Source organism: Aythya marila, assembly GCF_965140915.1.
Source record: "Aythya marila genome assembly, chromosome: 22".
Taxonomy (NCBI): Eukaryota; Metazoa; Chordata; class Aves; order Anseriformes; family Anatidae; genus Aythya; species Aythya marila.
The window spans coordinates 6,932,223-6,948,903 of NC_139063.1; the positions used below are offsets into that span (position 1 = coordinate 6,932,223).

The following is a 16,681-nucleotide window of genomic DNA, read 5'->3' on the forward strand; positions in this document are numbered from 1 at the left end:
GCAGCAGATGAAGTGTAATGGGCTGACTGCACCCCCCATTTTCTTCCACTGCTCATGGGGAGAAGATACAAGTACATGGATGGAAGGAAGGTTATAGTTTGCTTTTCGTTCTCATTGCTCTAGTCTGTTAGCAATAGGCAATAAATTACATTCAGCTCCCTATGCTGTGTCTGTTCTGCCTGTGGCAGTAATTAGTGAGGGATGTCCCTGCCCTTATCTCAACCATGAGCTTCTTCATCGTATTTTCTCCCCCGTCCTTCTGAGGGAGGGGAGTTGAAGAGTGGTGTGGTGGTGCTGAGCCATCTGCTGGCTTTAAACCACAACTATATAAATTCTAGGCCTTTTACAAAGTCAGTATCATTCGTTGCCTTTCAGAGATGCTACAGCAGAACTCTTCCCATCTATTCCCAAGGCCTAAAATGTTGACGGTCTTGTTTTGTACTGCTTTCATGAGAGCACAGATTATGCCCAAAGGCTCGTCTGCCCCTGTTCCCGGCCCTGCAGTTACACATCCCCCTCCTTCTCTCCTGCGGGTTTTGGCGCTTGGCCACAGCACGAGTCCGATCGAGACACCGCCCGACCTGACAAAACCGAGGAGTTCCTTCCCTCAGCCCAGCCCAAGCACCAGCACGAGCCCCGGCAGGGGCAGAGGGAGGTCGCGGCTTCCCCCCTCAGCCAGTCCCCGCTCCGGCCGCGCTGCCTGGAGCCACAGCCCCGCCTCGGGGCCGCCCCGTCGCCACGGCACCCGGCGGCCCCGCCACGCCGCGAGCGCGCAGGCGCCTCACGCACAGGCGGGCGCCCCGTCAGCGGCGGCCGCGCGTGCGCAGGGGCCGGTGGGGCGCTGGCAGCTGGGCCCGGCCGAGCCGCGCCGCCTCCGCCCGGCCATGTCGTACGGCCCGCTGGACCCCTACCGGCCCGGGGCGCCGCCCCCGCCGCGGGACTTCGGCGGCATCATCCAGACATGCAGCGCCAACGTGCAGCGCATCGCGCAGTACAGTGAGTGCGGCCGGGACCCGCGGGGGGGTGGAGCGGAGCCCGGCGGCCGCCGCGCCTCACCGGGAGCCCCCCGCGGGGGGAGCCCCGGCAGGGTCCCGGCGGGGCGGGCGGGGGCCGAGAGCCGGCCGGTGCGGCAGCTCCGCACCCGCCTCGCTGGGGTTTAACGAGAGCTGGCGCTTGTCAGCTGCCGCCAGCCCGGGCAGCGTGCGCGGTCGTGGCGTTTTTATCCACCCGCGGGAGCCCCCCGCGGAGCCGAGCCCAGCCGCTGTCGCCTTTGGGCTGCTGCTCCGTGTCTGGGTGCCTTCGGGTGTGACGCGGCCGTGTGGAAGTGGGGAGCCAGAGGTCCTCACCCCTCCTCGTTCCGGGCATCCTGGAGAAGCTGCTGCCGCAGGAGTTCCTGAAGGCTTATATTTACTTGCGACTTCCTCTTAAATTACCGAGCAGAATTATGCAAAGAAATGTTCTGCTGCCGAACAGTGTCGTTAACGAAATGGCGTTGCAGTTTCTTGGGCATATGTTTGTCGTTAGAGAATGCTATCAATGTCGTAAGGTAGTCATTGAAATTCTGTTACTGATCACTGAAATACTGCTTACAAATTGAATCATTTCCAAAAGAGTTATTGATACAACCCCTTCCTAAACATGCTGCCTTTCTAAAAAATAGAATTAGCTGTCTAAATGTATGCACACAAAGGCAAGGTCAGTTGAAAATGTTTTTTCTACTGTAAGATGGTGACTTATCCAGTTTGATTACACAAAGCTATGAATGTTGCTGAGACTGCTTTGCTTCTCCTCGGTCATGTTTGTTTCCTCTTGGTATAGCCATGGCTGCCTGTAAAATTGCTCCCTAGTTTGCCAGATAACATGGCTTTTTTCTTTTTTCCCTTCCATGGGACTTCTCTATGATCTTCTAGTCAGTTCAGCTTCTCTTATTTATTGTACGATACTCCACTGTCTCATGACCAGCAGCCTTCCTATCTCAGTGTGCCGCCTATCTCAAATGAAACAAATAGCCTTACAGTTTTTTATCAAGGTAGTTGGGAGCACACAGAACATCTGATTTACTGTTATGGTAATTAACTGTGTTCTGCATTTATAAAAGACTTCCATTCAAACCTGAGAAGAGCAACTGAAGCCTTAAGCTTTCGCATTCCTCATTTTATCCCTTGTAGGGAAAAACAGCAACCAAACAGTGGACACAGCTGAACTTTATTCCCTCCTTTTGGGAAACTCAGTAGAATTAGCACCTCACACAAAATGTACAGTGAACTGTTGGAGGGAGCTGGTAAAACTATTCCTTGCAAGGCTCTATGTTACCTAAACATCTAGAGGAGAGATTAAAATGCTGTAAATAATCTGAAATGCGTAATAGTCTGTATATGGATGACTTTACAGCCTGAAAAAGTATTTTTAAATTGAAAACTATTGGCAGAGGAGGCTATCTATATTGATACTTATACCCAGCATCTAAAGAATAAAGGTGAAGAGCTCCAGCCTCGTTCTTTGGCCTCTTAGGGGCTTTTCTGTCATTTAATGTAGATTCTGCGCATTGTTATTGGCTGAAATAAGCTAAGCACAGCAGACTGATCAACCTGGCACAGAGGAGAACAAAAAACACACTGCCTGGCATGGAAGTGAGACTTGTACAGGAACGTTCCTCCAAAGGAGAGAAAAAATAAATAGCAAAAGTATCTAGACATTATAGCACAAATGCCACCTGCCTGGTCCTTGATATCCATACGCAGAACACAGTTGGTGCGTTATTTGTCAGTTTAACTTGACTAACAGTGAAATTATTGTGGTCTTGCTAGAAGTTGTGTTTGTCTCAGTGTGTTTGTTGTTAAACAGCTCTTCGCTGTATGAGCTAACAGAAGCCAAGAAACTTGTTATGCTTGCTGTATGCAGAAGTCAAAATCCTTGCCTAAATACTGATTAAATCATATTGTAGCTCCATCTGAATTGCCATTATTATAAGCTGCTGGACATCCCTTTAAAAGAATTGGCTGTTGTAGGAACCTGATATTTCTTTAGCAACGCCTTTTGTTAACTGCAGTGGCATGCTCCAGGCTAATAACAGAACTTGCAATGGTAGGATCTCACTGAACTGCAAGTAAATTTTGTTAAACTCATTGGATATTTCAACACCATTAAGCTGTCTGTAGAACTATATTGAGTTGATCGTTCTTGATCTTGCCTGTCTCACCACTGGAGGGGATAGGATATGATGTCAGGATCAACCTGAGCCAACCAAGCACTGTACTGCTGTCGTAAGTGGTGCTCCTAACATCTTTATTTTAATAATGCTAAAAAATGTGCAGCTACAGCAAATGAGCTTGCTGATCTGTTCAAGTATAATCATCTGAGGTAGAGAAGAAGCGGTAGTTGCGTTTCAGAAAGGTTAACAGCTTAATGCTATTCATACTGTGGTTGCATGATACTTAGTGCCTGCACAAGGGAAACCGTTGAAAGAGAGTAATATGGTAAAAAGAGGGCTAGAACATCTCTTTGGCTACAACCTGATTTCAAATTGATGTAAGATAACTGTGAAGTACACCAGTGCTATCTGTTGTACTTGAAAGACTGTGCCAGTGCTGCAGCAAGTTTTGGCTATAATGAGTAGCATAATTCATATATATATATATGTGTGTGTGTGTGTGTATATATATATAAATATAAAAAACCTGTTAGCAACCTGTGCAATTAGTTCAGATCCGTTTTTAAAACAGAGCACTAATATATTAAGCAATTTTAGAATATGTGAAAATGGCAACACAGTCATAGAATCATTGAATGGCTCGGGCTGGAAGGGACTTCAGAGATCATCTATCTCCAACCCTCTGTCCTAGCCAGGGATGCCACCCACTAGAATAGGTTGGCCAAGGCCCCATCCAGCCTGGCCTTGAATGCCTCCAGTTATGGAGCACCCACAGCTTCTCTGGGCAACCAGTTCCAGTGCCTCACCATCCTCTGAGTGAAGAATTTCCTCCTAATCTGTAATCTAAATCTCCCCTCTTTTAGTTTAAAACCATTCCCCCTTGTTCTATCACTATCTACCCAAGTAAAGAGTCCATCTTTTTTATAAGACCCCTTAAAGTATTGAAAGACCTCAATGAGGTCTCCCCGGAACCTTCTCTTCTCCATGTTAAACATGCCCAGCTCTCAGCCTTCCTTTGTAGGAGAGGTATGGCCTAAAATGCTGAAATAAGGTTGTTAGAAACAAACAACTTTGTTAGTTCCAAAAACTAACAAAGTGTGAGGAAACAAAGAGTGTGAGGAAACAAAGAGTGAGGAAAGAGGAGCATGGCATGCCTTTAGCTACAGGTATTTGCCTTCAGGATACGTACACCCCTCTATCATGTTCTTAGATGAAAAGTTGGTCTAGTAATCTAGAATGCATCTAAATGGGGATGTTTAAAATGCATTCTTTGCTTTAAATGCAAAGCATAAGTGGTGTTTTACCAGCCTGAGTTAAGTGAAATGTTAAGAGAAATCCTTCTTTAGGAGAAGCTGGAAGAATAACTTCAAAAGGAATAAAATACTCTAGAACTTGTCTTACTAACTAATCTTGTGATCTCTTTATCATAGCTGTGCAGATAAAGAATTTGATGAGCCAGCTGGGAACCAAGCAGGATTCCAGCAAGCTCCACGAAAACTTGTAAGTATTAACTGAGTTAACTTTTATGTAGGTTCTTTTAGTTGCCTCTGTATTCTTAGAGAAACAGAATAACTTGCTTTGGGCAGATGCAATTTAATGTAGTCCCACAAAAAAAAAAAAAGACTAGATGTGTTAAGTAATTCGCGGCATGTGCCTCCAGGACTCTGGAGAAGCCATTCTAAGCTGCTGGATAGGACTGACTAGAAACTGGTATAGAGTATCTAAAAAGGGTAGTAAAGTACAGCTAATGCATGGCTAATATACTGAGGACTAGTCTTAATAGCTTCACTTGTGGTTTAAAAGGAATGAATGGCATACTGGGTACTTAGTCCTCATGTAAGAGCAGTAAAAAGCAGCAAAGAAAAGTCTGTGCATCTTTTACAAACTTGAAAAGCATAAATAGCAAGTTATGAGAAGAACAATTTTTGGAGTAAGGAAATTTGAAAGCGAGTTCTTCCATTATCTCTTGTGTGACTGCACCTTGAAACTCTGAATATCCCACATCCCAATTTTTTTCTAATAGTGGATTTTTGGATAAACGCATGACTCACGGTGATAGTTCATGCTAATGTACATTGCATTTAGAGGATGTGATCAGAGTCAAAGAGAAAAAGGAATCTGCTTTCCTGAGCTGTTCAGGTGATTTAACCTGTACTTAATCAGTAGATCAAAGAACTAATCACTGGTGACCAAATTAACGTATTTCCACTCTAATTCTGTTGCGGAAATGGCTCTTCTTCACTAAGATGTGAGTGGTTGTACTCCACAAATTGTCAGCTGCCATACAAATTTAATACAAAAGGCTTAGATGGCTTATGCAGTTCATCTACTGCTGGACAACTTAGATAGTAATGCAGCCTGAATATGCCAATTCATGTGATCTGTTGGGCTAAATAGCTGCTTTTCACTTAAACGGACGTGGTGTAAGAATAGAATTATTAAGATTTGAGAGGTCTGGCTGAAAAGTTTATCCTAAAGGAACATTTCTATTAAAAAAAAAAAAAAAAAAAAGTGATGTCTGATTGTTTCAAACTCCCCATTTCTAACCTAACACTGGGTGTGCTACTCCTATAGGCTCCACCAAGAGACATCTCTCCATATTGCCACATTTTCTGTTTGATTGCTTTGTAGAATTGTGGCAGTTAACAGGCTACTCAAGGAGTCAATCCCTTCAAGGGGGGATAACATGCTTGTTAATATTGAAGTGATTCCTTTTCCTTACTTTTTTTCCCTCCTAAAACAGTATATAGGTTGTGTGTCTGCAGTTGCTTGGCATGGAACAAGGTAGCAGAGGGAGAGAGAGATGCTGTCTGAATGTTTTTTCATTATGGCTGTAGTTAATAAAGCATCTGTCTTACCTGTCCTAAATTGTACTTGTGCTGCTGTGCATGTGGAGTACCCAGATCTGTTGACACATCTTATACCTATTAAATTCCAGTACAACTTGATCCTTGCTTTATTATTGTATTTTCTTGGTCTCTGCTGTTACATATACACATATGGCTGCCAAATGAAACTTGCAGTTCTGTTCTCTGAGAAGCACTAATCTTTCTAATAAACCATGTATTTCATGTACAAGATGATGTCTTAACATTATACTTCATGTAACCATTGGCTTCCTGTAACTGCAGTACTAATGGAGGTGCTGCTTCAGTAGATCCTTTTAGTAGATAGCTTTGAATCTTTATGTTGTGACTGAGTGGGGGGTTTAAGGCCTTTATTTGGAAAAGGCCTTGCATTTCTCAAAGTAGAAGCTGTTTCCATTACTGAAAAAGGATCCATAAAGACATGTGAACCCAGAATGCTTTCTTGGTTGATATTGTGAAAACTGAAATGCTCAGAGACTGCTTTTTTGGAAGAAACTTGTATAACTGCTTCTGAACTCTTATTTTAGACAACAGCTACAGCATTCTGCAAACTGCCTTGCCAAAGAGACCAATGAATATCTAAAGGAGCTGGGGTCTCTGCCACTTCCTCTGTCTGCTTCTGAACAGGTATGCACACAGAATTTACATGGAGGATGGGTTTTTTTGGTCCCTTTTTTCATTAAGCTAACTTAGAACACAAGTTCATTGAGCTTGAATTGGCACAGCTGAAAAGACAGCAGCCTTCTGCAGTGAAGACAGTTCTTGAAGTGGGAAAATAAATTAAGCTGGCTATGTCCTGACTATGACATTGAGGTGGGGGAGGGACAACATGACACTTTTCAACAGCAGCAAATAACTGTAAATGTTTATGGAGACCTGCATATGTAGTTCTTTTTCTGAGTAAATTTCTGAAAAATACACTTGATCAGGAAGTGTTTGGTGACATGAGGGTGTTTTAGGAGAAGAGCTTAGTGCAAACTGCATGTCAATATGAAGTGTGATCCTGCAAAAAAGTTTTCCCTTGCATGTGATTCATTAGCTGTATTGGGGGTGGGGGAGGGAAGGAGCTCTCACTTTGCTCATAGTTGAATAAATTTGGTGAGGCAAGGATTATGATTGCTAAACAGTCCTTCATGGTCTCCCTGTGGGAAAGGACAGTCCTCTGCTGTTGAAGTTTTCTCGACTCTACTTTAAATCAGTACTGTGGTATTGATTTATATGCTTTTGTGATACTCTCGTGGGATGATCTGTGGTCAGCAGCTGTTTTCTTAGTAGATCTAATTCTGTATTTAAAGGTTTAAATGCTAGTTGTAAGCATGGCCATGTTTTGCATGTTTGTTCAGCAAGTATTTTTCAGTTTATCTCCTTTTGGTGAGCAAAATTGACATATGCATGTTGCTGAATGTGGCAGCAACTTCTGAAGGTAAATGAAACCTGATGGAGCTGTTCAGTCAAAATCTGTAGGAGCTTGTATCGTGTTGAGGATCTCTCCTGGCAGAGGGGCTATTGCTTCCAGACAGCTCAGATGAAAACTGCAGAGTATTATAAGGCTGCTGTAGCAGCTTATGCAGGGGAGAACTCATTGAAAATGCTTTTTTCTTAGACATCGCTGTTGAATTGATACAAGCTTGTTGAAGGATCACAATACTAGAAAGCTTGAGAACAGCTGTTCCAGAATACTGGAGCCCTGAGACAGCTGTTGTAAATCTCTGTAATGGAAAACATAATTGGCCTTAGTATTAACTGTCCTTGGGACAAGTTTTTTCCACAACTTCATTTTTCCCATAACTGGGATGTCACAACACTCAAAGGAGGTGATCTAGGGAAGCTAAATAACTTGATACTAAAGAAAAGATAAACTGAAATTGTTATTCTATCAGAACGGATATTCTGATTAAAATAACAGCAGGCTTGTGTGGCATGGCTGAGAGAGACAGCTCACTAAGCTGGGATAGTGGGGCGTGTTCTTGAGAACAGACAGCCCCACACATCCAGAGTTGTTCTGCTGTGCTCAGGCCTCCTTTGTGAGAAAGTTAAGGTGATAGCCTTACTGGGAAAAGAGAGTATTAAGACGAATTGGCTAAGTAAAGGAATAGAGGGTTAAAGTTTGTAAGTATCCAAAAGGTACGTAATTAAATGAGGTAGATTACTGGAATGTGTTTTTAATAAACTTAATAGTGTAGAACTCCTCTCTAGTTCAGTCTTAATTCTCTGATTTAAATCTAGTTTTGTGTTGCACGAAACTTTTTTCTGCACTAACAAGGCGTAGACATTTGGTATGGCAAATGAAAATATGATGGGCTTTTTGTTCTCTCCAGTTCCAGATCCAGAATGGTGGAATCAAAAGATCACTTGAATGGCAGCGTGTTTTTTTGATGTTTTGGAGTGTCTGGTTACAATAAGTGAATGGGAATATCTGAATACTTGTTTTTGTTTCAATTCTTCAGCGTCAACAGAGGCTTCAGAAAGAACGTTTAATGAATGATTTCTCCGCAGCCTTAAATAATTTCCAGGCAATACAGAGACGAGTATCAGAGAAGGAAAAAGAGACTGTAGCAAGGGCAAGAGCTGGATCCCGTATTTCTGTAAGTACGTCACTACAAAATTCCTACAAATAGAGAATTACAAGTGTTTTCAGAGATTTCTACTTGCCAGTCAGCTTCATATCTGCCTACTGACACATAACTGAGGCCTCAGTACGTTATTTTGTCATTCCAGATGTCATAAGTACTAGGCATTCATTTTAATGTGCTTCTCCTCAAGGTTAGTAGAAGAGGGAAGGAATCCTTGTAGTTGCAAATGTTGTGGAGGATGAGATGGGAAGTCAAAGTACAGCTAATAGCTTAGTTTTGCAGGCTGGTCTTTGACATCAGCACTAGGCTATAAAGATTGAGGTTGATTGGAAGCTTACCATAACTTAAATTACATTTTAACCTCGCGCTTTATTTTATTGTAGCTTCTGTCTTGCTAGCATCTCCAATGTATATTCAAATATTCTCCCTATTCTCCCTGTTATGTTTTTACAAGAGCTCCTGTAGCTCTTAAGAAGTCATGATAAAAAGACCAGTGAAAGCATTTTTCTCCCCTTGTCCCAAGTCTTTGTATTAAGTATGCATTCTTAACTTGTACAAGGGAATACCTTTATCACTTGGTTTGTGCTCTTAAAAAATAAGTGACAGACAATGACACCTGATCTGAGTGAACAGACTCACTCTTCATCTCTCAGTTGCATTTGATATTTGCTGAGACAATCTAAATTTAAAAATTAAATCTGAAGATGAATCTAAGTCTAGTTTTAATTACCTTAAGTTAAATCTGAAAGTTGAAGTGACAGTAGCATTCTCAAAGAACTGTCTGGACAGTACATGCCTTTGTCTTTTAGATATGTCAGTTGGTTTTGCTGCTACTTCTGGTAGTCTACAAGTCTAATAACTCATTTATCTCTTCCAGGCTGATGAGCGGTTCAGAGAAGAACAGCTAGTTTCATTTGATAGGTAACACTTCTTGCATTCTTGTTTTTTACTGTTACTTATGTATAATTAAAATCATTGTAGTAAGGTATATTATTGTAACTTGGGCAAAGCTCTGTTAGCTAAATGAAAAGCCAAAAGATGTGAAATGCAATTATTACAGTACTTGTAATATACAGCATAGAAAAAAACACTAAGTGCATATGACAGTATTTTACTATACTTAAATGTAGGTTATTGATTACTGCCCCAATGGAAATAGTACAGTCCCTAAAACGTAGCAGTTGGAGCTTCTGGTTTTCTGGACTGAGCACAAGATTACCAGACATGTTTTCCATCACCATGACTCTTTCCACAAAGAGCTTATTCTGTACCTATTCTATAGGTTTGGGTATTATCTAGCAGCTAAGTTAGAGCTATTACAGACTAGTGTACAAGGCTGTCTTAAATTCAGAAGCCCTGGACATAATAACAAATTGATGTTGCGATGCACAACTCAACATTATGATAGCGTCAGATGCTTGTATAGTTTCTGCAGTAACAGCGCTTGCATAGCAAGTAAGTATGCAGCATATTTTATCAACTCTGTAGTGTGAGTAAAATGAACTTTAGACACTCCAAAAGTTTGTGATTACTGTGTCAGTTTCTACTATATGTATTTTAGAAATGCAGGGTGAAATATGTTGGCCCTATCTGTATAAACCTCCTAGTGTTCCAACTCGAGACCTAGCTTACATGTCTCATCTACCCACACTCCCTCTGCAAACTGTGCTGCATCTGATCAGCTGTTTGGTATGCATCCCCTTTGTTAGCCCTGTGTTTCCATATACTGAGTCAGAACTGAAGACCCCACGTTGTTCAGTTACACATATGCTGTGATGAGTTTGAAGGCCTTGCTTACTAAAGGAAGGGGAACCACCTAAGTACCTGTTCATGCAGAGGCCTTTGGCTCATTGAGATACAGGAGCATGTAGCAGCAGCTACTCTACTTTTAAAATTGTCCTTGTGTGCTACATGTCAGAAACTTCTGCCTTAAATACCTGAAAACCCTACGGTCATCTCAGAGCTGAATTCCAGTGTTTCGGCTGTCTATGATCTAGACATGTAGCTTGATTTGGTTTCTTTTTTATATGTTGTGTGATTTAGATTTCTATACCCAACAGGCATATTGTGACATTAGTGTTTTCAGGTACACTTCCCTGATGCTACACTTGAACTTCTTATGCAGAACACGGAGATGACCTTGTACTATGTGTGCTGTCTTCACTGCAAAAGTTTGTGTAACATACAGTTACAAAGTGCTGAAATCAAGATGGGGGTAGATGAGGTGCAGAGTTCTTTCTTAACGTCTCTCTTGGTGTGTGATTTAACTTGCAGTTCTTAATTAAACTAATTAAAATATACTCTTTATTCGTATCTCCAAATGCCAGATAGCAAGTGAGCATCTTTGAACTGACATGCTTCTCAGGTGTTCTTTTGTTCTGATAGTGTTGTGCTTGCAGGCTACTTTCCACCAAGAATTTCACCCTTATTGATCCCACCTTTTGGGGTGGATGGTGAGAGGAAAGGAAGGTACAGATATTAAAAAAAAAAAAAAAAAAAAGTTATATAACATTATAGGCAGTGGTCACATCCTAGCATAGAATATCATATGCGTGTACTGTTTTCCAGTTCCTTCACATTTCCTGGCCTGTCACTACTATGCAGTTGTTCCTGTTTGTAGTTGTCATAAATCTGCCTCTGTATCTGGTTGCAAGACCAGGAACTTGAGAGATTGTTTTGTAGGAGTCTTTTCAACTTCAATTCACTGTTACTTTTTATAAATTTAGTATGGAAATAAGCCTTTGCTGAAACAAACAGTGTCTTATTTTCTTTCCATCTCTTCCTAGTGGTGAAGATTGGAATCAAATGCAATCTCAGGAAGAAGATGTGGCAATAACTGAACAGGACCTTGAACTTATTAAAGAAAGAGAAACAGCAATCAGGCAGTTAGAGGTGAACAGTAGATTCTGCATGGTTAACAGTATTTGGAGATGAACCAAAGAAGTTGTGTAGTGCTAAATAATGGGATGGGCTGAAGAGACTTGAAGGTGGAGGAACAGAGTTCCTTGTAGGGAGGATTGATGCCAAGATCAATCTCCCTGCTCCTGTTGAAGGAGACTAGGTATATTTTCCTTCAGTGAAAGGAAAGATCCTGGTGATCCTTCAGAGGTGGTAGGAGCAACTCATGTCACAATGTCCATCTCAATTCCCTACCGTGCTAATTGTTAGTGGCATGAAACAAATAGTGAGTAGTGGGAACTACTCCCACTACTAGAGGAGCAGGCTTTGGTGTTAATCCTGAGTTACATCAACAGTAGCATCAAGTCCCTTATGTCAGTAAATGATGGTATCTATTCTGTTATTTCAAGCAATGTTCAGAAGAGGTACTAAGAATGAGGCTTAGAAAAGCTGTAACCAGTGTTTGTTGTAACTTGTCAAATTTGTCTTCAGGCAGATATTTTGGATGTCAATCAGATATTTAAGGATTTAGCCATGATGATTCATGACCAAGGAGATATGATTGGTAAGTGTTTGGATAATAGGAAGTTTCTCTTTAGTTTAATGGCGTCATCTGCCTGCATAGTTCAATTTTTCTGATATTTTGTATAAAAAGTATCATCATATTTCTGATATTTTTTTCTAAACAGTGAAGCTTTGAATTCTTTTGCAACACATTCTCTTATTTTTCCATAGATAGCATAGAGGCAAATGTGGAAAGTGCAGAAGTTCATGTGGAAAGAGCCAGCGAGCAGTTACAGAGAGCTGCCTATTATCAGGTAAATTCTATGTGCTTGCGTTATTATCAATGTACAGGTGAGCAATAATGGTACAGGCGTAGCAGGACACATATTAAGGATTGTATCACACCAAACGAGCTATTTAAGAACAGCTTGTGCAAGCTGGCATTCACACAAAATAGTTCTGAAAGGAATAGATAAAGCACTTAAGTCAAAAAAATAGTATTGAATTTAGCGTTCTAATTCAGATGAAGGAACAGACAGACTATGCATTCTCTGTATATGCTTAGCAAGTAAAATATTCGTCTCTTTGCCATTCTCAGGAGAGGGCAGAACAGTTCTGCTAACAACAAATTATCATGTTGTGCCCATCTTGTAAACATCAGCCAAGCCAAAATTACATGTAAAGATGCAAAAACAAATAAAATCTTTGCCCAGATTAAGGAAATTTCTGATGACCTGGTTTTACAGCAACTTTCTAACCACTCAGTTTCTATCCTGTAGTCTGACCTTCCTGTCCCATTCACTCTTTTGCAGTGGCTCTCACTGCTGCTTAAATCTCCTTTACAATGCTCATAGTTTTCTGTAGCATCTGTTCATTGTTGTTCATGGAAGTGCCTGCCCAGTGACAGGATGAGAGGCAGTGGGCACAAACTGGAACACAGGAGGCTCCATCTGAACACCAGGAAGCGCTTCTGCACTGTGTGGGTGACTGAGTGCTAGTAAGAGGCTGCCCAGAGAGGTTGTAGAGTCTCCCTCCTTGGAGATGTTCAGAAGCCATCTGGACTTGATCCTGGGCACCCTGCTGCAGGTGTTCCTTCTTGAGCAGGTGGTTGGACCAGATGGACCCAGAGGTCCCTGCCAACCTCAACAATTCTGTGATTGTTGTACCTTACGTGTGGACTTAGGTTCTGTGAAGGAGCAAGGGTTCTGCTGGAGTCAGTCCTATAAACGCTTCAATGCTGGGACTTCAGACTCCCATACAAAGTAGAGAACTGGACGCTCTCAAGCTATTGAGTGGGGAGATGCTGGAAAGCAATAGAATTCCAGTGCTGTTTAAGCTGCAAGGAGGGGAAGGTAGCTTTTGCCACCTGGCCACATGTAGTATTCCCTGTCTCCATGGCTTTCTTACTAATATTTCAAAACTTTTAATAAATCCAAGTCTGGAAGCTATTAGGCATATATTAGATGTGTTTTTCTGGACAGAAAATGAAGTATTATAACTAGTCTCAAATCTTTAAAGTTATAAATATTTGGTGTATGTAGACAGACTAGTTTCCTACAATGAATAAGATGATCAAAGCTGTAAAGTCCAGGTACAGTAACTATATATTAAATCATTTAAACTGTAGAAATGCGATGATACCTCTGCACCACTTCCAAGTTGCTATGTGGAGACTGCATCAGAGGACTAGTGTTTTTATTTGTTTTACCTAGAAAATCCAAATAGCTAGAGATGTTTAGCTTTCCTTTGAAGCCATGGGGGCATCGCTTTGGGTGAAAAATATATGGTAGGCGTTAAATTCCCTTTCTGTAGCTAACTTGAAGTAAAGCTCGTGTTTTCTGTAAAAGTAGCAAATCTTGTTGCATTTTGACTTAATTGACTGTCTTGGACCACTGTGCTCCTAAGCTAGCTACATTTAGCTGCAGGATCATGCTGTTTAAGGAACATGCAAGTGTACAGACTGCTCTGGTTACTTCCGCTGAATAAGTATGGATATTGAGTACTCTAGTTCACTGAAGCTAGTTACACAGAATCACAGAATTTCTAGGTTGGAAGAGACCTCAAGATCATCGAGTCCAACCTCTGACCTAACACTAACAGTCCCCACTAAACCATATCCCTAAGCTCTACATCTAAACGTCTTTTAAAGACTTCCAGGGATGGTGACTCCACCACTTCCCTGGGCAGCCTGTTCCAATGTCTAACAACCCTTTCAGTAAAGAAGTTCTTCCTAACATCAAACGTAAAACTCCCCTGGCGCAACTTAACCCCATTCCCCCTCGTCCTGTCACCAGGCACGTGGAAGAACAGACCAACCCCCACCTCGCTACAGCCTCCTTTGAGGTACCTGTAGAGAGCAATAAGGTTGCCCCTGAGCCTCCTTTTCTCCAGGCTGAACAAGCCCAGCTCCCTCAGCCGCTCCTCGTAGGACTTGTTCTCCAGGCCCCTCACCAGCTTCGTTGCCCTTCTCTGCACCCACTCAAGCACCTCCATGTCCTTCTTGTAGCGAGGGGCCCAAAACTGAACACAGTACTCGAGGTGCGGCCTCACCAGAGCTGAGTACAGGGGGACAATCACCTCCGTAGCCCTGCTGGTCACACTGTTTCTTATGCAAGCCAGGATGAAACATTAGTTACATTAACTGATAAAACTCTTGCTTCTTTGTCATCATCTGTTCTTGGTATAAGTGGCTTTTTTTCTTCTTTCATTAGAAGAAATCCCGTAAGAAGATCTGTATCCTGATTGTTGGTCTTGCTGTGGTTTCTATAATCATAGTCTTGATTATCTGGCAGACAAAAAAATGAAATCTTCACATGGAACCTTGTCTCATTGCTGAGAATTCCTTCTCCTCCCCCCAGCACCAACAGGCTGACTAGTCTCAGAAATGAATTGACCACCCTGAGAGAGCACAAGCTGGTACTACTTATAGTAATAGCAACTAATATTAGCAACTAATGTGCAGATAACTAGTATTTGGAATTAGTGAACCATGGAGACAGTATATATCAGTTTATATACAAATTATATTGTTTTATGTAACTAACATCTTGTGGTTTTGCTTTCTGTAATGTATTATTCACTGTCCCAACTGTACGCTGAAGTGTGATCAATAATTGGAGATGTCTTGTTTTTTGACAAGTGGCACAATCTTAACTTTTTATATGTGTAGGTAACTTGTTGGACTGGAATAAGAATGACATTCAAAGAGGGCACAACAATAATTTGCACTACCTTAATTCATCAGTTTCTAAAGTCTCCAGCCCCATGGTTTTTATTAGTCTCCAAGTGGCTGTGTTCTAAATTCAATTGAAGAGAGATGCCATTGCAGATCTGAAAGGCAAGGAGAAGTATGTATGGATGATAGTTGGAACCACTGTGTACTTAGTAACTGGTCAGTTTGGCCTTGAGGCTCACTGTTTTTAATTTCCGTGCATGGCTTTTTTTTTTTTTTTTTTGGAACACATAATTTGAGGACAGGGATGTCCTTTAACTTACAGTCTGTCAATGCAGCTTCCTTAGAGAAACTAGCTGACTTGTTATTAGACAAATAAATCTCTTCCAATGCTGACTCAAAGCACTAAAATACACAGTTTAGCTGCTTGGTCCTAATTGTTTTTTTCAGGGAGAAAACTGTGGAAATATAAGGAAGTGGGCATTTCCAGGTTTACAAGCCAGCAAGATAGATGAGTTATAGGTGAAATCTTGCATCTTGAAGATTATTGTAGTGTATTAGCAAATATTGTATGGCTTGTGAATGTCTGGTATTTTCCATTCTTTATGAAATAAAGTGCAGAAATTGGTTGGGTGAAGTGCTAGGTTTTTGAGACTGTGGATGAGCGTGCAAATGAAAAAGATTGCTGGTTCCAACTGTCTTGCTAGCAGAGCTGGACAGAATGTAGCAAGCACTCCTCACTGTGTAGCTCTGAACTGACGTGCACTGAGGGAACAGCAATCTGTCCAAAGCCCAACACAGTGTGGTAAATGCATCATACTGACCCATTTTGTATTTAATCCTTATTCCATGTCTCCTGTATAATAAAGTAAATGTGAAAGCTGGGAAGGGAGGATGTTCTCCCAATTGCACAGTGGTTTGCACTATTGCGCCATCATTCCATCTAATAACTGTTAATAAACACTTTTAAAAGCCTTTGTCACAGCTTCTTTCTCTTGTGATTTAGACACCTACCCTGCTTTATATAAGCAACAGCAGTGTTTCTTCTGATGTTAATTGTGTGGGCCCTGATTCTTCAGAATGAAACAGCTGAAACCACTGATTTTTCTCACATGGATATAAACCACAGTAGCTGATATAAAATTGACTCTGATGCAGGTAAACCTTGATTATTTGCAGAGCAGTAGAACTTGAAGTCCTTGCTGAAGCTGTACTGTAAAATCTTACTTGAGAGCAAGGAAACTGACTACGTGTTGTTCTGCTCCTTATTTAAAAATAGATCCTGCTGCTTCATGCATTGTCTGCTGTAGGGGGAGATTCCTTTGGATCTTACACCTCTGTAAGAAATGAAAGAGCTTACCCCCTCCCCTGCTTTAAGGCAAGCCTGGGTGCCTTATTTCCAGCCAATTTCAGGCAGTGGGAATTGAGAACACTAACCCAGCTCCCTGGACTTAGGATTGCTGCAGTTGCTTGACTCCTTTGTCTTCCTTGTTTTGCAGCAGCTACACAGCTAAGC

At 41.7% G+C, this 16,681-nt stretch overlaps 1 protein-coding gene across 1 annotated transcript; it reads left to right on the forward strand.

Moving 5' to 3' along the window:
* The first annotated feature begins 869 nt into the window (after positions 1 to 869).
* STX12 (syntaxin 12) lies at positions 870 to 16,050 on the forward strand. Its single transcript, XM_082777472.1, has 9 exons — positions 870 to 996; positions 4,582 to 4,651; positions 6,546 to 6,645; positions 8,466 to 8,603; positions 9,469 to 9,512; positions 11,378 to 11,483; positions 11,982 to 12,054; positions 12,225 to 12,307; positions 14,705 to 16,050. The coding sequence occupies exons 1-9, from the start codon at positions 885 to 887 to the stop codon at positions 14,795 to 14,797; spliced, it is 819 nt and encodes a 272-aa protein (XP_082633598.1). The 5' UTR covers positions 870 to 884; the 3' UTR covers positions 14,798 to 16,050.
* Positions 16,051 to 16,681: the final 631 nt, after the last annotated feature.

What these genes read in the sequence shown, in the direction of transcription:
- STX12 (XM_082777472.1), top strand. Translation starts at nt 885, where the DNA reads ATGTCGTACGGCCCGCTGGACCCCTACCGGCCCGGGGCGCCGCCCCCG. An exon ending in GCAGCGCATCGCGCAGTACA is followed by an intron (nt 997 to 4,581) that starts GTGAGTGCGGCC and finishes TCTTTATCATAG; the next exon opens with CTGTGCAGATAAAGAATTTG. An exon ending in GAGCTGGATCCCGTATTTCT is followed by an intron (nt 8,604 to 9,468) that starts GTAAGTACGTCA and finishes TATCTCTTCCAG; the next exon opens with GCTGATGAGCGGTTCAGAGA.